The 23,298-nt window shown below is 51.0% G+C and overlaps 1 protein-coding gene across 1 annotated transcript in view; it reads right to left on the bottom strand.

The window, feature by feature from the left end:
• Positions 1-16,022, bottom strand: part of ABHD2 (abhydrolase domain containing 2, acylglycerol lipase) — a 35,239-nt gene extending 19,217 nt beyond the window's left edge. Inside the window, exons 1-3 of the mRNA XM_064158102.1 lie at positions 15,942-16,022; positions 4,277-4,361; positions 3,275-3,475 (exon numbers count right to left, since the gene is read on the bottom strand). Coding sequence (XP_064014172.1) covers positions 3,275-3,468 — 194 coding nt within the window. The 5' untranslated portion in view covers positions 3,469-3,475; positions 4,277-4,361; positions 15,942-16,022. The remainder of the gene's footprint in view (positions 1-3,274; positions 3,476-4,276; positions 4,362-15,941) is intronic.
• Between the last annotated feature and the right edge of the window lie 7,276 nt (positions 16,023-23,298).

The raw sequence follows: 23,298 nt of genomic DNA, 5'->3' as shown, positions 1-23,298 counted from the left end.
CAACATGCACTGAAGGAGTCCATAGGTGAGAGTGGTGCCACAGAAGGCAACTAAAAACCCAATTTATTTTTTTACCCCAAAATAGTTTTGCACAGCTGCATGCAGAATAACTTTGCTTATTTCTGCTTTCTCACTGCCCCCTTGCTTGGTTGCTTTTTTCTCCTCCAGCAATATCCTCACCCCTTCCTCCTTTGAGCATAAATGAGTTGAACCAACCAGGTCTGAAAGCCAGTCCACAGCTGTACAGAGCTGTTCTTAGACCTGCCAGCAAACCCAGTGCTGATGTAACAGGAGGGATTGTTGGGCTACTCATTCTGCTTTCACAGTGGAATCTGAAAAGAGCTGCTTAATCAGCTTTCCTAACACTTGGAATAATTAGCAGGCAATCAAAGCCTTGCAAGATCCTGCAGTGGAGTATGGCACAAGCTGCTTTCACACAGGCTTTTTTTTTTTTGCTAATTAGTCCTACCAACTATTTCATGCATAATTGCAGGATTTAAATGTATTTGTTCCCCTTTAGCCTCCAGGTGACTTTCAGGCCTGAGGACAGAACCTTTTGGATTTTCCTTTTTAAAGTTCTGTATTAAGAAAGTCCAATGTTAACATCCTAGAATGGTTCAGGTTGGAATGGACCTCAAAAGATCAGCTGCCCCATCCTCCGCACCATGCCCTAGACTCAACTACTCAAGGCCTCATCCAGCCCAGCCTTCAACACTCCCAGGCAGGAGGCAGCCACAGCCTCCCTGGGCAGCCTGTGCCAGACTCTCACCACCCTCCTGCTGAACAACTTCTTCCTCAGCTCCACTCTAACCCTGCTCTGCCTCAGCTCCAAACCATTCCCTCTTGGCTTTTCTCTAGACACCCTCAGCACAAGTTCCTCTGCAACCTTCCTGCAGGATCCCTGCACTGGCAGGCAGTTCCAAGGTCCTCCTGGAGCCTTCTCTTCTCCAGGCTGCACCCCCCCAGCTCCCTCAGCCTGTGCTCACAGCAGAGCTACTGCAGCCCTTGGATCATCTTTGTGGCCTCTGGACTCCCTCCAGCAGCTCTGTGCCCTTTTGCTGGGGACAGCAGCACTAGGGGCAGGATTGGAGGTGAGGTCTCAGCAGATCAATAGGGCAGAATCACCCCAAAAAAATTGCACACTCAGTTGTCTCTCCTGTAAACCCTTTCTGTCCCTGACAGCAATGCTGCTCCTGTCTCCCCTGAGATAGGCACACAGATAAGACTGAACCTATAAGGTTGCTCTCCTTTCAGACGAGTTTGTTTCCTGGGGCCATACAAACCTTTCAGGCAGTGCTCTGCTTGTTGGAATCACTGCTACAGTTGTGAGAGAAGTTGGCAAGCCTGAGCTCTGAGCTGATCCGGAGGAAGCAAACAGCTCAAGCCTGCACACTATTAAACACCAGGGCTCTGCAAGCAGCTCTTCGCTCCTGCAGCTGATGCACAGCAGATGCAGTGCAATTTTTAGCCATGTTCTGTGTTTTCATTCCTTTGGGAACACTTTGCTCTCCAACTGAGTGCAAGTCAAAAACATGTCTCTAATAAAGTAGTGCTAGGAGCTTGTGCCACAAGGACAGAACCGGAATAGGAGTAAAAAGACTCTGAATTAGTTTACAATCTGTTTTCAAAAATTGGCCTGATACTAAGATGCCTTCCAGACTGGGAGTCAGCACAGCTTCATGTTGTTCTGTCTTTAATAGGGACATGTCAATCTGGAGTGCCAACACCAAGATGACAACTGTCTAAGATGCACTAAGGAGGTTCTAGTTACTTGGTATTTCTTAGGGAAGAAACTGCTTAGCAGTTAAGTCATAAGCAAGAATCCAATTTCACTGCTCAGCTTCACCACAGACTTCAGTTACCACCACACAGCATATCCAGGAACCCTCTTTGTGCTCCAGTTTAAAACAGAGCAGTTTCCTCCAAGAGTTTACAGATCCTATGGCCTAAGATCTCACACCTTATGTAATCAAGCCCCACTAAATGCTTCTCATCTGCCCTAGAAGGGTTATCATTAAGTCAGCTTGACTTTTGAGATCCTAAAGGATCATGCAGCTGCACTCAGCTCTTACTGGATAATTGATGTATTTAGAGCTGCTAAATAGAACTTGCAAGTTCTCCAAGTGATTGCAGGAGAAGTACTGCAATCAAAGCCCTTGTCCTTCCACAGGCTCAGCAAATGCTTCACATTACTGCTGAAGGTGAGGGCAGCTGCACTGATTCTGGAGGTTCTAGAATGGAAGGGCAAGGAGCAGCCTGCTCAAACACAAGCTGACACTGGGTCAGCCTGACAGCAGATTGGGCAGGCTGGGACTGCCCGGGAAGTCATTACTCCACCAAGCTAGTTATGATGTGTTCTACCTAGTGAGAGACTTCATTAGTTTTCAACCAACTTAAGGCACTGCAGTAAGAGTAGGCCCTTTAAAAATAGTAGCCATCCTGGGCTGATTAGAAGTGCCTAGACACACCATGAAAGCATTTCCTTGTAGTGAGCCCCAACAGAGAACAGACCAAGAGGAACAAGTACATCCACCTCTGTCCTTCATCCACAGACACTGGGCTATATAATCCTGTTACAGGACAGTATCAGCACACAGCTGCTACACAGAGGAGTAACAGCTAAGTGCTTAACTTGGAACATGTCCAGTTCTGGTGTGTCCAGCAGGAGGAGGACACAGAGCTGCTAGAGCAAGTCCAGAGGAGGCCACGAAGAGGATCAAAGGGCTGGAACATCTCTGTCATGAGGACAGACTAAGGGAGTTGGAGGTGTTCAGTCTGGAAAAGACAAGACTCCAGGGGGACCTTAAAGCTGCCTGCCAGTGCCTGAAAGGATCCTGCAAGAAGGCTGCAGAGGGACTTTTCCTGAGAGTGTCTAGAGCCAGGCCAAGAGGGAATGGCTTGAAGCTGAGGCAGAGCAGGGCTAGACTGGAGCTGAGGAAGAAGCTGTTCAGTAGGAGGGTGGTGAGACTCTGGCACAGGCTGCCCAGGGAGGTTGTGGCTGCCTCCTCTTTCAAGGCCAGGCTGGATGAGACCTTGAGCAGCTGAGTCTAGCCGAGAGGTGTCCCTGGGCATGGTGGAGAGGCTGGAGCAGCTGAGCTCTGAGGTCACTTCCAACCTAAGCCCTGCTGTGACTCTGTGTTTGATTTCCCAAGAGAACAGCTTGACACTCACTTGCACTCAGGTTTAGGGCAGCCTAGGCAGAAGAATGGTTAAGTGCAGCTCTTCCTCCTTTCAACATGAATCAATGTGATAAAAAGAAAAAGCTATTACTTACTCTTTGGTCAAAAGTGGGCAGGATTTGAGTAGAAAACGAGACAAAGCAGAGTCCTGGTAAATGAGTTCAGGAGGGGCAGTTGGGCTTTTCAAATTCAAGCAGCGAACAATAACGTAGAGCACCGCAGCAACTGCAGCCAGCTTCACCCCATCGAACACCGCGGGCAGCTCCGGCGTCTCCAGCATCGCACTCATGGTGAGCCTGCAACACGCACCAGGGAGAGCGCTCTCAGCAGCGGCACTGCTGTCCAGCACTGCAACTGCCACCTTAGACAGAAGGCTCTGCTAATCAGCTCAACTTGCCAGTGAACGCTGCTACGAGAAGCAACTTCATTCTGTCTCCAAAATTCTAATCTGAGCTCCTGATGTACTGCTCTAAACCCGCCCTGAGCACCACAAGGCACAACCTGGATGAGCAGCTGGAAAGATCTATTCCTAAAATCAGTGCTGCACTAGGACTGCCACAGTGTCTCAGGTGTGAAACCCTGCAGTTCAGGATCTGGGCCAAGACTATCCAGCTCAGACAGACAGGGAGTCAGAGGCCAGGCTATAAAGATGTCAGCAGCTTTGGATGTGTTTTCTTCCCACATGTGCATGTCAGGCTTGTAGAAGGAGAACTTGGAAGAGTTGCTGTTAGCTGCCCAGCCTGAATTTTGCAAGTCCATGACAATACTGTAACCAACTCTGGCATTACGCTGGCCACTAGGTACCAGCAAGGTCAGCATTTCTTCTGTTTCACTGTAGCTCTGCAGCTGAAGGATGACCAGATGAACATCTACCCTTTCAGGGGCTTCAGGGCAAAGGAGGTGGGGCATGGAAATAAACCCCTCAATATGACAATATCCCTCCTGCCCAAAGTCAAGTTTTTAAAGCAATCCAGCTTCCTTCAAAGATGCTCCAAACAGCTGTCTGCAGTTCATTCATACTGACTAGACAGGGTTTTTTCTTGTCCTCAGCCACGTGGGGAACCCAAGACAGACAGTAACTGACAGGTCAGCCTTACCAATGTCACTTGTTCTTCAAGCCAGGAGTAACTGCCAGTCCTCAGCAAAGCGCCACTGTTGGGATCCACCTGCTACTGAGCTGGCCTGAGGAAAGGAGGAAGAGCAAATTGGTTATTAGTGATCAGGCCCCACCTTGGCTGGGAGGGAAGAGCACTCCTTTATACAGGGGTCACATCACAGGTGCTGCAACTCATCTGCCTGTTCAGTCACAAGAGCTTCAGCTCCAGGCCATCTGCATCAAGCCTCTTGCCTAGAGCCATAGAGTGTCAGGGGCTGGAAGGGACCTCAAAAGCTCATCTGGTCCAGCCCTCCTGCCAGAGCAGCATCACCTAGAGCAGATCACACAGGAATGCATCCAGATGGCTTCTGAATATCTGCAGAGAGGGAGACTCCACAGTCCCCCTGGGCAGCCTGTGCCAGTGCTTTGTCAGCCTCACAGGGAAAAAAATCCTTCCTCAGGTTCACATGGAGCCTTCTGTGCCTCAGCTTCCACCCACTGCCCCTTGGCCTGTCCCTGGGCATCATCCAGCAGATATTCCTGGCTCCAGCCTCCTGCCACTCACCCTGCACATATTGATAACCATTAATGAGGTCACCCCTTAGTCTCCTCCTCTCCAAGCCCCAGCTCCCTCAGGCTCTCCTCATAAGGAAGATGCTCAACATCCTTAATCAATTCTGTGGCACTAATAGGTTCTAGACCAGATCATTTGCCTACAGCTTATTTAATTCATCCAAACCACACCTTCATGAGTCAAAGCATTAAGGAAAACCAATGTCAAGCTCTGAATCTCGAGCAGATCAGAGTCACCACCTCTGTAAAGGCAGTAACAGCTACACCAAGTACCAAATCCCCTGAGATTTAAGTGGCCAGAAGTAAAGGGCTGCTGTTCCTCTCCACACTGCTACTGAAGTGTGAAGCCAGCCTGAAAAGTTTCCTGCTATTTTCACTCAGGCTTAGCAAGGCAGCACACTCCTACAGATGGCAGCTTGTAAACAGTCTCTGCTTGTTCCCACACTTCCCTTTTGTGAGAAGTTACAACATGTCACACTTCGGCGAGCTGGTGAGAGCCACCAGGAGCCTCAGACACAGCCACCCAATTAACACCAGAGCACAGGCACCAAGCCTTGTCACAGCAATTTGACGAGGCCAATAAAAGAGAGGAAGCTTTCAGTCTCCAACCATTCACAATTAGAACTGGATTCTCCACAGGCAGAACCAACCCACAGGGAACTGCAGCTTCCAGGGAAAAGCTCACCACCACAGCTGCTGCTTCCAACTCCAAAACCCACACCACCAGGACAAGCCATACCAAAGCCTTACTCACAAAGCCTCAGTAAGTGTTTCATGTCCTCAATGCAGCCACACCAAAAACGCCCTGGAAAAACACAACTCTGACATCAGCTATTGATCACCACCAGCCTGCTGGGAAGTCGCAAGGTTCTGCCACCACAACCATCTGCCTTGCAGGAGAACAGAGGGTGAAGGCAAGCAGAGACATTTCACAGCTGACAGCTCTGATTTTTTTTTTCCTACTTCTGAGCTTCACAGTAGCAAGGAGAGAGGATTTGGCTCCAAAAAGCCATTTATGCTTCCACTGGCCCAGTGAAGAGTTTGAGGGCAACATTCAGCTGCTGTATGTCACCTCACTTCCATACCTAGACTTTCACCAACACTACTGCCAGCTGTGTAGAAGGCAATAGGCAAGCCACAGTAGTGGCTTCTAGTGGTACCTTGCCCAGAGAAGATCAGAGCAAGCTTCTGAACAATCACTGGCTCAAGGACAACTACTCAAAGTGCTGAAGCAAATCTTCCCTAGCAGAAACTCCCAGATGTTCTGTTGCCATCATCTTTGCATTGTTTTCATCAGGAAAAAATCATGCTTCTGCTACACAAATTACCCAAGAACTTCCTGGGCTGGCTCAGGAGCAGTGTGGGCAGCAGGACAAGGGAGATTATTCTGCCCCTCTGCTCGGCACTGGACAGGACACACCTTGAGTGCTGTGTCCAGTTCTGGGCCCTTCAACTCAAGAGAGATGTTGAGGCGCTGGAAGGTGTTGAGAGAAGGGCAGCAAGGCTGGGGAGGGGCCTGGAGCACAGCCCTGTGAGGAGAGGCTGAGAGAGCTCGGGGGGTGCAGCCTGCAGCAGAGGAGGCTCAGGGCAGAGCTCATTGCTGCCTGCAGCTGCCTGCAGGGAGGCTGTAGCCAGGTGGGGTTGGGCTCTGCTGACAGGCAGCCAGGGACAGAAGGAGGGGACACAGCCTGAAGCTGTGCCAGGGCAGGTCTAGGCTGGATGTTAGGAGGAAGATGTTGTCAGAGAGAGTGATTGGCATTGGAATGGGCTGTCCAGGGAGGTGGTGGAGTGGCTGTGGCTGGAGGTGTTGAAGCCAAGCCTGGCTGGGGCACTTAGTGCCATGGTCTGGTTGGCCGGCCAGGGCTGGGTGCTAGGTTGAGCTGGGTGAGCTTGGAGCTCTCCTCCAACCTGGCTGATTCTGTGATTCCTGCTGCCTGGATTTCAAGTCAGTTTGCTGTTTGCAGCTTTCACAGTAGTGAATTTGTTCCAAATAAAACTGGGCACTATCAGCTGTGGTACCAGTGGCTCACCACCACTGGTCCAGCTACACTGCATCTCCTAGACAGTCTTCTCTCCCACATCAGCTTACATCACATCTTTTCTGTTATTTCTGTGTCTCACTTTAGCTTTAAAAAGTGTCCTAGCTTGGAGTTACTTTCAGAAGGATCAGCTGTTGCTAGGCAGTGTCATTTAGTTTATTGGCTATTCTCACCTCTAACAAAATCCTTAAGGCAAGCATCAGACTCCCCCACCCTTCCATAACAAGAGGTCCCTCTCCTGCTGATGTGGGCTTGCCTTTGCCTAAGGCTGTTCCTCCTACTGTGATTTTGGATGTGCAGTGAATCCCCTTTGTCCAAGTCAGTGCTTTCTGGCATGCTGTCACCATAAGACTTGCTTTTCAAGGTCCAGGATACTGCTTGGGGCAGTGGCATGGAATGTTTCCAGTCAGCTGGTGGTTGCCTCCACCACTGTAAGGTCAGAAGGTCCCTTCCAAAGAAAATCATTCTATGATTCCATGATTTGAGAGCTCTGCCTCCAACCACAGAGGACAAATGCCTCCCTGCTTACCAGCAGGGACGAGGTCACCTTGCTTCTGTTTTGTTCAATGCTCTTTGCACTGACCCAAACTTGTCTATGACAAGGGCCAGATAGCCAGTGTTGAGCCAAACTTTCATCTAGAATCTCCTCTAAACAGGCCAGCATTAATATCAACATTTGGCCTTTTCTGTGTACACAACATTAGAGCCACTTTCAGCAGGCTGGACAAAATGAGCAAGAGGGAGCAGATGTATCACTGAAAGCAATCAAGCTGCCTTTTCATCCACCACAGCTTCTACGAGTCACAGTGAGAAACACAAAAGAAGCTGAAGTTCTTGAGGCCAAAAAGCACCTTAAGTGTATAATTCTTTGAATAAGAATCACTTCAAGGCCTGGCAGTCTTTTCAAGGAATAACCTCACATCCCATCTGTGACTGAGGATTCACTTAAACCATCAAATTACAAGCAAGTGCTGGATTTGTGAAGTCTCATAATTTGGCCTTTCATCACAGAATAAGATAGGTGGAAATGAAATAAAGTCCCATTACAGGGAACATTTCAGCATTGCTGTTAGCTTGACCTGTACAAGTATAATGAGCACAACCCCATGTCCCCAGGCAGGAATAGAAACCAAGCACAAAAGCCAGCTGAGGCACAAATTCCTTCTGTATCCTTTCACAGGCACTGGATTTGGGGGAAAAATCAACTAGATACTTATTTGGACAATAAGTGGAATTCATGACTGACAAACCTGAGACCTGTACACATTTCTGTTCCAGGTTTCCTGGAGGGAGGAGACTCCTCCAGCGCAGAAGCCACCTCCCTCTGTGACTCAGCAGGGCACACACAGGATTTCCTGAGTACCAACCATTACAGCTCCTTCACCCATGCCAAAGCTGAGCCTGACTCTGCAGGCTGGAAAGCCAGCATTAAAAAGAGACTTTAAAAAGAAGCCTCTCCCATAGGGTCCCTCCCTCAGGGCTTCTAATGAGCACCCAAAAGCCTGGCAGATTTCACTGAAGCATTAGAAACACTTTGGGCTACAGCAAAGATGCAGCTGGACACAGCTCCCCAGAGGCAAAAAGCAAAGACAGCCTCTCTAACAGGGGCTCCATTAGCAAGGGTATTTTATGCTGCATCACACTGAAGAGTCCTGAAGGAATCCCGTTTCCAGCAGTGGCAGTTTGACACAAAAGCCCTCTAGATGCCCTCCCACCAGTCAGTGCACTGGCTCACTACAGCTAGACATCAAAACAGAGGAGCATACCTGAAAGCCTCTAAGAATTCCCAGTCCTACACTTTTACAGCTTCTACCAGGCAGCATAGCACCCTCTGTTCCCTACTAACATTGAGAAGGGCCAGAGATGCTCTTTCTAGACAGGTAAGACAACTCTTGGGCTTGTTTCATTTATGTGTAGAGCCTGCTTGAGGAGTAAACCTCTGAAAGCAGATCTGCTAGACATGAGGAAAGCAAACTACCCTAATTTGAAGAGTTGTGCCTAGGCAGACTCAGATCAGAAAGGAGGCTCCCCCTCTCCTCAGAAGGGGGAAGAAGGAAAGCTGCTACACTGAACTCAGTTCTTTAGGGGATGTTTCCATCAAATTAACCATCTTTACTATCAGCCAAAGCTAGTGTCTCTTCCAAAAGACTCCCTGCAAAACCAGTCACAGGCCTGTCACTACCAGGTAAGATATTTAGAACCACGTTTTGAAGAGAGAACTTTGAGGGAAAGGGTGGAAAGTTACAGCATTCCAAAGGCTTTTAGAGACAAGTTTTATGCCAGCACTATTTGCATTTCATCCCAGGAAGTCAATGGAAGCTTGTCACAGTGATGAGCTTTCGATGGCTGAAAAGCAGAGGAAGATGTTTTGATACCACTCAGATGAAAACATACACAAGGAACATCTACACCCAGGAAAGATGCTACAGCAACCTCTCTGGATGGGAAAGGCTCCCAGGCAAGGCTTTTGCAAAGTACTGGAGGACAGTCAGAGGTCACAGAAGCAACACAAGTACCACAGTCGGTGTGAGAGCAATCAGGAGAGACCTTAAGCTTTATTGCACAGCCTTTTCCCCAGCAGGTTTTGGATCAAGAGGGTTTATTTTTACAGGGGGGGGGGGGGGAAGTGCTAAAACTAAGCTGCTACTTTAAGGTCTCAAAAAACCCTACATACGTAGAAGGGTTTGAGAGCCACCCCAGTACTATGTTTAAGCACACAAGACTTCACACTGCTTATTTTGAGGCTGGCATCTCACCAGCCCAAGCTTGCAGCATGCAGAACCTCCTGTTATCTTCCAGGGGAGCTCAGAAGAGAATGCGTCAGAAGCAAACACTGAGATCATCTCGATGCATCACTCTCTGCTCCTGGCCACTTAAACCAGAACCCAAAGCACAGCAGCTATAATTAACAACCAGCTGAGCACTTCAGAAGATGTGGCCACGAGAAATAAAGCTTAGTCCTTGCTAGAGTGATCAGGAGCCCGGCAAAACCCAGCAGAGTTTTGTTGTCAGACTGTCTCCCAACAGAGGGCACAGTGGTATGTCCTATCGCAAGGATGCATACAAGGACACTGTTTGCATAGCAAACACGGGCCCTTGGTGCAAATCCCTCTGCCCTGTGCCAGAGCCAGCGCCCAGGCCAGGATCTGGCTGGCTGCTGAGTGCACAAAGCAGCAGGTAGTGGTTATACCACATCTCAACAGGAATTTCTTGGCTGTCGCTTTCAGTGGAATTTGACCTTTCCATCCGATGCAACACTTGGCTTGGATACCAAATGTAGAGGTACTGTGAGGTTACAGGGATAAAGTTCACAGCAGCAGGCACCACCAGCAGAGCAGTAAGACAGGTGACTTGGACAAGAGCTTTTCCCCCACATACATTTTGAGAAGTCCTACACCCTCAGAGCAGAAGCAAAGCATGTAAGAGGGCTGGATGCATGTGCCAAGGCAGCTTGCTTAGCACCCAAGAATAGTTTTGTAGCCATCAAGACCAAAGACTAAAGTGTTTTCCTTCTCCAGGAGTGCTAATTCACAGACAGGCCCTGAATTTAATTTCCTTCCACCTACTTGAACTGCTTTTTCCTCTTCACAGTGTTATTTTAACTGATGAAATCTGTTCTACTGTGTGCCTGCCAGGGTTTTGGTATTCACCAGAAGTTGCTGGACTCCCTATGTATCACCTTGTCAGACAGACAGAACACTACTGCATTAGCTTTTATTGTGCATATAGTAGCTTTTGTCAGTGCACACACCTAATGTACAAGATTAAGCCAAGGAAAGGCTCTGATGACTCTATAGAAGTCAATTAATTGCATCTTATCTTGAAGATAAGGCTGATGTTACTTAAGCGAATTATTAGTGCAGAGACTTAGGACTTTGTCTATCCTGGCCACTGCCTTACAGAACTACAGTGCAGAACTTCAGCTCCTCGTAGAAGAGGCCAAGCTTAGCTTTAGACACTGGGAGAAATACCAGCCAAAACCTTTCCAGAGTCTTAGAGCATCACAGGTGTCACCTTGCCTACCATAGAGCTCTGTGCCAGTGGGCAGCATTAAGCTCAAGGGAAGAAGTGCAGGTATCCTGCCCATCTGTGCTCAGTAGCATCGGGCCACAGCTAGCCAAGTGAGCCAATGCAGACTGTTGCAGACCATGAAGGGGTCTGCTTCACTGTATTCTGAAAAGCACCATTCTATTGTTAAAGCCTCGTTTGCCCTTGGGCTCAAACTTCTCCTCCCCCAGTGTCACAGAACTCAGAAGAGCAGCCCCAAGTCCACGCACATCACAACTGTTTGCTCACTTACAGGGAGCACAGCTGATTAAGCAAGGAGCAGGCTCCACACCAAAGCAGCTGCAGAGCAGCGAAAAATCATCTACTCCCGAAGCACAACACAGCTAAGAGAAAAAGAACCAAGACTAGTGCAGTTCAAGCAGTCTGGAAACATTTACATGCACAAAAGCCGAGGTACCACTTCACTCTGAGGTCTCCAAACACCTTTTGTTCCCTTCCCTATTCCCCCGGTGAGCAGCTCTGCTCACCAGCAGCACAGAACATTTGCAGAGTCATTCTCCAGGCTGCTAGTGACAGAGAGAAGGCTCAAGCTAGAGAAGCTTAATTCACATAACGACATTAAAAATGAAGCAGCAACACGTCAAGACAAGAGAAGCAAATACAAAGAGACAGCACTCGACCAACATCCTGCTGCCACTACTGCACAATACTCAAACGGTATCAGAATGCTGATTCAAACTGAACAGAGGTTTTGGAGCACTACAGCAGCCACCAGCAACTCAAGGTCTGTAGGGCTACATTGTCCACCCTCCTCCTGAGCCTGAGTGGGAGGTTAGGAACAGCACAGATGCATCTCTGGACATTCTGTCCTTACTGCTTCGAAGGATGCTCACCAAGTGACTGTGCATCTGCTTATTTTGCTTAGCACAATCTTTCTTACTCCCATCTGCCAAATCAACGCTTCACGGAACTGGGTGTTCCAGCGACAGGGCAGCCCGGCTGGAACACCCTCAGCACAACCCTCCTGGAAACTGCACATCTATGCAAGTGCACCTCTGAAAGTGTCAGTTTAGAAGCAGGAGGAATTGCTAAGCCTCCCAATAGCAGCCACTCAGTGCCCTAGCTGACCTGTCCCATAGGAATCCTGTGTGACACTGAGCACTCAGTACCTTGAGACCAAATGGCAGGGGTTAGAAAGGACCTCTGGAGATCTAGTCCAACCCACCTGCTAAAGCAGGATCACCTAGAGCAGGCTGCACAGGATCTCCAGTTCGGGGGGGGTGGGGTGGGGTTTGAAAGTCTCCAGAGAAGACTCCACAACCACTCTGGCCAGCCTGCTCCAGTGTTATGTCACCCTCAGAGGCAAGAAGTTGCTTCTTATGTTTAAGTCAAACCTGCTGTGTTCTGGACTGCTCCTTGTCCCTTCACTGGGCACCACTGAACAGAGCACAGCCCCACCCTTTAGATATTTCTATGCATTGGTAAGATCCCCTGTCAGTCTTCTCTTTTCCAGGCTGAAGAATTATTAGCAACTAGAACCTCAAACATTCCACACAGGTTGGGTGTCTGCAGGAGCTCAGTCCACATTAGCAGAGGAAATGGACACTGCCATTTCAGTCAAGCTGAACCTATGATGAGGAGAAACTGTTCTGGAGTCCTCAACACAAGAGCAACAATGAACTGTTAGAGCCAGTCCAGAGGAAGCCACAGAGATGCTGAGAGGACTGCAGCATCTCTGCTGTGAGGGTAGGCTACAAGAGCTGGGGCTCTGCAGCCTGGAGAAGGCTTCAAGGAGACTTTATAGTGGCCTTCCAGTATCTGAAGGAGGCTACAGGAGGGCTGGGGAGGGACTACTGACAAGGTCTTGTAATGACAGGAGGAAGAGTAATGAATGGGTTTAAACTAGCAGAGGGGAGATTGAAACTGGATGTTAGGAGAGGGTTCTTTGCAGTGAGGGTGGTGAAAACACTGGCACAGGCTGCCCAGGGAGGTTGTGGAGCACAGAAAGATCATGTTCTGGGATTCTGTGCTCTACAACCTCCCTGGAGGTGTTCAGGGCCAGGTGGGATGAGGCCTTGAGCAACCTGTTCTGGTGGGAGGTGTCCCTGCCTATGGCAGGAGGTTGGAACTGGCTGAGCTTTGAGGTCCTTTCCAACCTAAACCATTCTATAATTCTGCTTCTCAACAGCAGGGAGCTACACAAGTGCTCTTCCTGATCAATCCAGAAATAGAGATGAAAATCTTCTTTACATTGCCAAGGGTGACACTTCCTTCCACTGCTGCTGTCTCCAACACAAAACAGGCACAAAGATGTTTCAAGCACCTGGTTTCTACAGACCAGCCTTGCAAAGCATTTCAATTACTGTTGTCTGACACTGTCAGAGCAAGGCTGGCACTCAGAGACAATCTTTATTACCCAGTCAACTGATACAGCTGGGGGAAAAGACAAGTCTCATGGCACACAAAAGGCTAAGTCAGCTGCCCAACTAAGTTAGGGCATGTGTTGGCCCACATGTTAGGCATGGGGGACTCCTCCCTAGCAGCAGATTGCCTCCCAACAGTGAAATCAAATCAACTCTTTGGTACTGAACTGCCGCACCTGAGTTTGATCAGATGTATCTGCAGAAGTTTATTCTTTGTAAGCTGAAGGGCAAATCCTTGCTAGAAGTTCATCTCATCACACACAGAGAACAGCAGATGGAATATGATGCTCCAGAGAAACTCAAAAGCATAGAAGACTCCAAAGGTATCATCAGAACTGTGATGATTTAGGTTTTTGCTGAGGAGTTCAAAACACTAGTTTCAACCTGCACCTTTCAACAGGAATTACAAGCACCAAAGCCCCCAGCATGTACACCCCTACCAGAGACTCTGTTAAACTCTGTCCTTCAAATCTGAGTTCTGGCACAGCCAGTACTGGCAGAATGAAATAAATAAGGATGAAGAGGCTGAAGACACAAAGCAAGAAAGGGGAATAATAGGACAGTGTGAACCCAGCAGCACCCAGCACAATTCCATCACTGCATGAAGTTTAGCTGCAGGTCTGAATCAGTGCTCTAAGGGCACATCAAATTACAGCCAAAAGCACAGCTGGAACTTACCAACCGGGGTAAGTTCTGCACATGTCTTTATCAAGGACAAATGATGTTATTCTGCCACCTTCCCTTCCCAATACCACATCCCAGAATGGCAACTATCTGAGCATGTTAATCGCTCGGTTTTAATGTGACAAGTTCAGTAATGCAGCTTTATGAAACACTAAAAGCCTAAGCTGCTGCTCATTCCCTGAGCAACAACAAAAACAAGCAGAGTAGGAAAAAAAATTAACTTCTTCAGAAACATTTTTTTTAACCCCAACCTCCACATCCTTTCCACCTCTATGTCCTGTCCCCTATAAAGGACAGACTGGCTCAATCTTAAGCCAGCCTGTAGCTAATTCACCCAGTAACAGAGAGGACCTCCCATGCAAAAGCTGAAATACAACTATTTTTACAGGGTAAAACAGAGGAATAAGAACCCAAACATTATCTCTTTGTTTTTACTATCCTTCCTGGTTTTGCTCCTGACCTTGAGAGTGAAATAAATGATGGCCAGAATGGTAGGAAAGGCTGCATGTCCACTGCTCCATGAAGAGACAGGAGCATTTACTCAAGCTTCTCTTGTAATATGAGGACTAAGCAAACATCTGAGAAGGTGAAGATAAGATAACAGAGCCATCAAAACCTGGTTGTCAATAACAAAACCCTCTGCACAGGAAATAAACATTAGTAATATCTAAAGAAGAGATTATCAAGAACACAGACAGCTGAACTCTGTGTTCTGTGAACACTGTATCAGTGGTGACTACATAATTTCATGCTGAGCAATATCAGAAACATGGCTGAGCATGATACTCATTGATAAATGAGGTATGCAAGATGAACATACTCCACCACTTAACTGATTAGTAAGCCACAGGCATTTCTTACAGTAGGAAGCACCAGAGGTGTGGAAGCTGAGCCACCATTTGTAAAAGGCAGACAGGAATCTTCAGTGCTTACCACACCTACGCCAATTGTACATCAACAATTAGAGGAAGTTGCTACGAAGTCTCTGAGGAGACCTGCAAGAGAATGTGATTACAGAATGCCACCCCTGCAGCCATAACTGTGGGAATAAAGCTGCTGCCAATACACCACTGCAAAAACAAAAACAGTTAGTATCAGGTGAAGGTTTCACCATCTGTACACATCAGTCACAAGAGATGTGATTTACTCCAGCACAGGATGGGCAAACACAAGCCACGCAGGAAGCTGTAGAACGGAGTGGACAGAGTCTCACCACATAGGCTGACAAGCAGGAATGTAACACAGATAGACTAAAGGAAGCCTTGAGCTCCTGTAAAACACCAATAGCAGTGTCAGGCCCTAGAAGCACGAGTGGCATCGAAAAGCCACATTCAGAGGGCACAGAGTGACCTGGCACCAGCCGCAGCTCACCTGGGTCTAGCTCACGTAAGTGCCATCCCTCCAGGGTCTCTGCTCCCGAGCGCTTTACGACTGCTTCCCACCTCAGCCCTCACCCCCCGTAGGTACAGGCTACTCACATCACCACTCCTCTTGCCCTGCACAGCCTCACACCTCCACGAAGCGATGGGGAAGGCCTCCTCCACCGCCCCGCAGCAGCTCGGACCCTCCCTGCCCGGCAAGAAGCGAGTGAAGAGAGGCATCGGGAGGGGACAGGTCCGCCGGTTACCACAGCCAGGCCCGGCCGAACCCCACCGCAAGGCTACCCCTACCTTCCCTCAAGGAAATAAATACTTAAGCCAAGCCTGCCACAGAAAGTGAAGGGAAAGCAGGCGGCTGGACAAGCGTAGGGAGCCGAGGCCAAAGCGAGAGGAGCACCTCTGAGCGCCCAGCGCCTGACAGACCCCGCTGACGCTCCGCGCCCCTCCAGGCCCCGTTCCGCCGAAAGGCAGCGAAGGACAGAGACTGGTGGATTGACTTGCCCAGCCGCCTCCCCTCAGCCCTACGGGACGGGGCTCCCGGCGGTCCATCACCACCTCACCTGTGGGCCCGACAGGCACACAGCCACGGCCGCCGCCGCTTCCAGCCGTCTGCTCCGGCGCCGCTACTCCCGGCCCCTTAGCAGCCGCCCTCGCCCTCCCATTGGCTCGCCGCCGCGCCGCTCCCGCCCGGACCCATGCGCCGATTGGCTGGCCGGACTGCGCGCAAGCCATTGGCTGAGAGAGAGGCAGCGGGGCGGGACACGGCGGTCCTGATGGTTCAGGCGCACGTCAGTCAGGCGGGGGGCAGTGATTGGCGTCCGCGGGCGGGACAGGGCGGGACTGGCGCTGCCGGTAGGGAGCCGCGGGCGGCGGCGCCATCGCGGAGCGGCAGCAGCCGTGGCCGTGTGCTGTGTCAGCTGCGCTGCGGGAGTGCACCCCGCTGCCCGGGGGCAGGCAGCCAGGGGAGCTGCTCTAGCTGAAGCGCATGTTCAGCACGCATTGGTTTGAGTGCTTTGTGGTACTCAGGGACGGGTGGACCAGAAACCTCTGCAGGGTGATGCAAGCTGCCGATAGTCCACCTGCGTGTGGCCAGGTGCTGAGTACTGGTTATGTAATCACGGACTCAAAGATCGGTTTGGCTTGGAAGGACTCTAAACTTCATCTGGTTCCAAGCCCCACCGTGGGCAGAGACACCTTCTGCTGGATCAGGTTGTGCAAACCCACATCCAGCCTGGCCTTGGGCACTTCCAGGCACAGGGCATGCGCAGCCGCCCTGGCCAGCCTGTGCCGGGGCCTCCCCTCTCTCACACTACAGATTTCTTACTAATATCTCAATCTACCCTCCCCCAGTTTAAAACTGCTGCCTCTTGTCCTGTCACCAGAGTTCCCTGATAAAGAGCCCACCCCCATCTTTCCTGCAGCCACACTTTAAGGCTGGAAGGTCGCACTAAGGCCAGCCAGGTGGGGATGGGCTCTGCTGCCAGGCAGCCAGCAGCAGAACAGTCTCAAGTTGTGCCAGGGGAGGTCTATGCTGGATGTTAGGAGGAAGTTGTTGCCAGACAAAATGATTGGCATTGGAATGGGCTGCCCAGGGAGGTGGTGGAGCCTGGCTGGGGCACTTAGTGCCATGGTCTGGTTCATTGGCCAGGGCTGGGTGCTGGGTTGGGCTGGATGAGCTTGGAGCTCTCTTCCAACCTGGTTGATTCTCTTCTCCAAGCTGAACGACCCCAGCTCTCTCAGCCAGCCTCATACAGGCTGCTGTGTGCAATAAAAACCATTTAGGAGCAATGCCTTTAAAATGGTGGCTGGGCCTTCAGCGTGCTGGGGTTGGTTCCCACAGGTCCCCTGCCAGCTCTGCAGCCAGCGTGGCACTGAGGTGCCAGCTAAGCTCACAGAACCACAGAAACATCCACCTTGGCAAAGCCTCTCAAGATCACCAAGTCCAACCTGTAAGTTGGACGTACCAAATCCACCTACTCTACAAGACTGACCTTAAACCATATCCCTAAGCACCACATCCAAACCACCCTTAAACACATCCAGGCTGGGTGACTCCACCACCTCCTGGGCAGCTCATTCCACTCCCTGACCACTCTCTCCATGACAAACTTTGTCCTAATGTCCAATCTAAACCTCCCCAGCCTCAGCCTGAGGCCATTCCCCCTTGTTCTGTCTCCCATTACGTGAGCAGAGCCCAGCAGCAGCCTCTCCACAATGTCCCTTCAGGTAGGTGTGGACAGCAATGAGGCCTCCCCTCAGCCTCCTCTGTTTCACACTTGCCAGCAGGAGCTGAATGGGTCCTCCCCAGGACCCTCCTGAGGAACACCAGCACCAGTCCAGCTTCCTCCTAGCAAGTGGGGTGTGTGACAGGGACAGCAAAAGCCACTCAGGGGCAGATGGAGGCTGCCACTTGTGGAAGGCACCGAGGGGAAACCAAATACCAGACCAATAAAGAAATGCCTGCAATGTGATGCTTGTAAACCTGCTTTTTTGGTACCCTCCCGAAGGAGCTGCACGTTACCTCGCTCCTAACAGCAGCAGCTCCTAGCTGTGCTGATGGCTGCTTTATATAACTGGATGGAAAAATCCTTCCCCTGAGTTCAGGCGTGCTGTTTCCTTTGTTTACTGGGAGTTGGAGCTTCCTACGTAGGGAGACAGCTCTCGAGGAGCAAGTCACATTTTCCAGAGGGTTATGTATCTGGAGGGATGACTAACTGCTGGAGACTGAGTCATGGTGAGAGAAGGAGCTCGGAGGAGTGGCAGAGCAGGGACTGCTGACACGATGGTGGCAGAACAGGAGTGGCAGCAGCCTGGTAGTGAGCGCTCTGCTTCCCTGGCACACCACTCGGGCAAACGGGAGCTGGACTCCTTATCATCAGCCTCAAATTAACCTTGGGAAGGTACCCAGGCTGTGCGGTGGTTGCTAAACATGTCAGAGTCAGCTGAGCTGAGGTTTGTTATGTCTGAAGGCATCCAAGTGATGCCTGTGACCAGGCTGTGAGATAGGCTTGGGAGATAAACGTCCTGTGTCAGCCTCTGAAGTGTTTGAAGAATGAGTTTGAATTTGATTACAGAAAATTGCAGTCCAATCGATTCCAGGTGTACCTTGGCTCCTCTCCATCGATCCAGGCAGGAAAACACAGATCCAGGCAGGAAAACACGCCAGGAATGGGAGCTGAACCTCCAGGCAAGGCTTTTATTTGAAGCCCTTGAGGCTGCTGGAGATTCCTCGGAGCTGAGAGAAGCTGAGCTATTCCAGGAGACTTTCCTTAAGCACCTCCTTGCAAGGCAAGCGAACCAAACGCTGAGCTGCCCACTCCATGCTGAGTGTATTGGTCTGATTTAAGCTTCCCAGGCATTCAAAACCTAACAGGACAACACAATAATAGGATGCCTTGTGCTATCAAACAGGCTGCCCTCTGAGCAGCGAAGGCTCACGGGCTCTCCTCAGAGTGTCCAATAACACTGTCCTCGCAGGGAGAGCTGAGTGGGGCTTGTCTCACTGCTTCCAGCCAAGCTCCCAGCCAGCTCTCCTTGCCCTCTGTCACCTGTCTCTGCATCACTTTGCAGAGCTGAAGATTTTTTGGGGGAATGAGGCTGCAAAAAGGAGGAGAGAAGAGAACGTGAGGAGAACAAGAGGAGGCTCAGGGAAGAGCTCATTGCATGGGAGGTTGTAGCCAGGTGGGGTCGGTCTTACTCCCATGCAACCAGCAACAGAAGAAGGGGACACAGCCTCAAGCTGTGTCAGAGCAGGTCTAGGCTGGATGTTAGGAGGAAGTTGTTGGCAGAGAGAGTGATTGGCACTGGAATGGGCTGCCCAGGGAGGTGGTGGAGTGGCTGTGGCTGGAGGTGTTGCAGCCAAGCCTGGCTGGGGCACTTAGTGCCATGATCTGGTTGGTTGGGCAGGGCTGGGTGCTAGGTTGGGCTGGCTGAGCTTGGAGGTCTCTTCTAACTTGGTTGGTTCCATGGTTCTAAGTCAGGTGGCATTTTGCTCTGGTCAGTGCTGGGGATTCCAGCAGTGCCTTCTGGTGTGGGAGCAGAGGTGGCTGGGAGGGAGCGAGCGTGGTTTGTGATGACAAAGCTGGCTTTGGGCTGTTGAGACAGCCTGCGAGCTGAGCCTGGCAAAGGAAGCTGCCTGCCTCTGAGCACAGGAGCTGGCATTGCCACGGCTGAGCCGGGGGGTGATGGGCACCGCGGGGCCGGTTGGCACCGGCGGCAGCAGCCTGTGCACAAGGGGGAGCGCCGCGGGCCCGGGCGGGAGCCAGGCTGCACCGCGCACAGCTCGCACCCGGGAAATGCCACCTGAGCAGCAGCAGCCCACGTAAAGGAAGGGTGCTGGAAGAGCCGAGCTTCACCCGCGGCTCTGCAGGCAGGGATTGGGCAGCTCCAGCCCAGCAGGTGCTTCAGTCTGACGTCTCTGCAGAGAAGTGGGATGGGGGCGTCCAGGAAGACCCTAATGCTTCGAAGACAGGAGAATCCCTCGTGGAGGAGTGTGGCTACCATGGAAGAGGCCAGATGTACGTGCTGGAAGCTGAGTGAAAAGCAGACAGCTGTGCCTTGTGCCTTGGGCAGACACCTACCTCGTACAGGGAAGACCCAAACCAGCCGATGTTCATTTCACCTTTTTAAACCCAGCCTCTTGGAAGAGAACTCAGTGTGGTGCTGAGCCAGGCTGAGGCACCTCCCTGCATCATTATGGTCACAGTCACCTTTCATTTGTCACAAGCCTCTGTCTTTTGGCTGTTGCTGCCACAAGTTGCTTCAACTCTTTTTTTTCTGCCTCATTTCCCCTTGGCCCAGCTTTTCTCCTGCTCAGCAAACTCCCTGGATGCTGAAGGGCACCTGGAGACTTTGCACCTCTGAGGGAACCTTTCTGCTGGTGAAAAAACTGAAGTGCTGCTCTCTAGCAGTGCTGCTGCTCTCCAGCAGTGCAGCAGGAGCAAGAATGGATAACATTTCTTCTGACAGGCCTTGACCCCATCTGGAGCACTGTGTGCAGTTCTAGAGCCCCCAACACAAGCAGGACATGAAACTGTTGGAGCCAGTCCAGAGGAGGCCACCAAGATGCTCAGAGGGCTGCAGCAGCTCTGCTGTGAGCACAGGCTGAGAGAGTTGGGGCTGTGCAGCCTGGAGAAGAGAAGGCTTGGAGGAGACCTTGGAGTGGCCTTCCAGGATCTGAAGGGGGCTACAGGAGGGCTGGGGAGGGACTATTGACAAGGTCTGGTAATGAGAGGATAAGGAGGAATGGGTTTGAACTGGAAGAAGGGAGATTCAAACTGGATATTTGGAAAGGGTTCTTTGGAGTGAGGGTGGTGAGACACTGGCACAGGTTGCCCAGGGAGGTTGTGGAGCACAGAAGCACTGAATCTTCAATCACATTCTGTGCTTCTGTGCTCCACAACCTCCCTGGAGGTGCTGAGGACCAGGTTGGATGAGGCTTTGAACGACTTGCTCTGGTGGGAGGTGTCCCTGCCTATGGTAGGGAGCTGGAAGTGGCTGAGCTTTGAGGTCCTTTCCAACCTAAACCATTCTGTGATTCTGTGCCTGCCAGCTGCAAAAAGCAGCAAAGTGCCTGTCAGTGACATGTGAGCACAAAAAGGCTTTGCAGATGGGAACAGAGGCAGCACTTCCCCTCCCTGCCTGCTCTGCCTTCCCTGTGGTGCCAGCCAAGCGCTGGCTGGCAGGCTGCAGCGCTGTGGTGTTTGAGAGCCCGGGGGATGTGGATGCTCTCTGCTCTTTGGGCTCTCACCTGTTTTCTGAAAACGGTGCCTGAAAGCGTGGTGGGCACTTTGCAGCTCTCTAAATAGAGCAGCCTCTGTGCTGAGGAGCTGAGGACGCCAGCAGAGAGGTGCCAGGGGCGGGGGGGAGCAGCTGCGTGGCACAGAGCAGGGGGGGAGGTGGCACGTGGCACACCTGCTCGGTATTTTTCCATCACATTTTCATTCAGCTGCTCTTTGCCAGCTTCCAGCTCTGTCACCCTCCTCAAAAGCTGCTGCTCTGGGGTTTATTTAGCATGCTGTTTATTTCCTAATTATAGATCTCAGCTGACTAACCTCAGCGCTGCAGGGTGACTGCTCTCCACCTTGCTGTCCCCCGTAGGCCAGGCTCTGGTCTCACGGCTGAAGGCAGCTGCTGGAGTCTTCTGACTTTTTTGGGTTTCTTTCTTTCTTTCTTTCTTTGCTGAATGTTTTTCTTCTTTCTTTGTTTTGTTTTGGTTGTTTTGTTCCCCCTCCCCCCTGTTCTTCTACCAAATCCCCCAGGGCTGTGCTAATCCTGGGAGCTTCACTGATCATTCCAGAGCAGATGGACTGCTGCATTCCAAAATTCTTTAGTCGAAAAGAACTGAGCCATTTCACCAGGCTGTGCTCCACTGCTTCTGTCAATGAATTCCCAGCAGCCAAATCACTCCTTTTACCCCACAGCTGCTGGCTGCAGGAAGAGGTTTTGAAACCCACTTCCCACCAGCACTGCTGGTGTTGCTTCTGGATGCTCTGGCATACACAAAAGGACTCAGTGCTCTAGGGGAAAGGTCTGTCTGTATTTCTGTATGTCACAACACTCTTGTGTTTTCCATGGAGTCAGTGAAAATCCTACCTCCTGTGCCACAAGCTGCCAGGCAGAGCAGGGCAAAGGAGGTCATTCTTCCCCTGTACTGTGCTCTCCTCAGACCCCACCTGCAGTCCTGGGGGCAGTTCTGGAGCCCCCAACACAAGAAGGACATGGAACTGTTGGAGCCAGTCCAGAGGAGGCTACCGAGGTGCTGAGAGGGCTGCAGCAGCTCTGCTGTGAGGGCAGGCTGAGAGAGTTGGGGCTCTGCAGCCTGGAGAAGAGAAAACTTGGAGGAGAGCTTGGAGTGTCCTTGCAGGATCTGAATGGGGCTACAGAAGGGCTGGAGAGGGACTGTTGACAAGGTCTGGTAATGACAGGACAAGAAGGAATGGGTTTGAAGTGGCAGAGGGGAGATTGAAACTGGATGTTAGGAAGTTGTTTGCAGTGAGGGTGGTGAGACACTGGCACAGGTTGCCCAGGGAGGTTGTGGATGCTTCCTCCCTGGAGGTGTTCAAGGACAGGTTGGATGAGGCCTTGAGTGAGCTGTTTTAGAGGGAAGTGTCCCTGCCTATGGCAGGGGGTTGGAACTGGAAGTGGCTGAGCTTTGAGGTCCCTTCCAACCCAAACCATTCTATCCTGTGATTCCCTGCAGCCATCTCTAATGCCATCCCTGTTTGCTCACAGCCATTTCTCCCCTTTGTCATGCACATTGGTGAGCCAAGACATAGCTGCAGGAGCCAAGCAGTGCTTTGGTGTCCCTGTCCCTAAAGCCATCTGCACCAGCAGAAGGGTTATCACACAGCAACATGCAGGTTGGCAAAGCCCCTCAGGAGCACCAACTCCAACCTAGAATCCTACTCCACAAGATTCACCTTAAGCCCTAAGCACCACAGCCAAACCACCTTTAAACACCCAGGCTGGGTGACTCCACCACCTCCCTGGGCAGCTCATTCCACTCCTTGACCACTCTCTCTGTGAAAAACTTCCTCCTAATGTCCAATCTAAACCTCCCCAGCCTCAGCTTGAGGCCATTCTCCCTTGTTCTGTCTCCCATTACGTGAGCAGAGCCCAGCAGCAGCCTCTCCACAATGTCCCTTCAGGTAGGTGTAGACAGCAGTGAGCTCTCTCCTCAGTCTCCTCTTCCTCACACTACCCATCCCCAGCTCCCTGAGTCACTCCTCATCAGATTAATTCTCCAGGCCCTTCCCCAGCTTCCTTGCCCTCCTCTTCATTGGTTCCAGCACCCCAAATCCCTCTTGTAATGAGGTGCCCCAAACCGAACGCAACACTCACGGTGTGACCTCACCAGAACCGAGTCCAAGGGGACAATCCTTTCCCTGCTGCTGCTGGCCACAGCATTTTTAATCC

The sequence above is a fragment of the Pogoniulus pusillus genome, chromosome 17, assembly GCF_015220805.1.
Source record: "Pogoniulus pusillus isolate bPogPus1 chromosome 17, bPogPus1.pri, whole genome shotgun sequence".
NCBI lineage: Eukaryota > Metazoa > Chordata > Aves > Piciformes > Lybiidae > Pogoniulus > Pogoniulus pusillus.
This window is presented reverse-complemented; position numbering and strand designations above follow the sequence as displayed.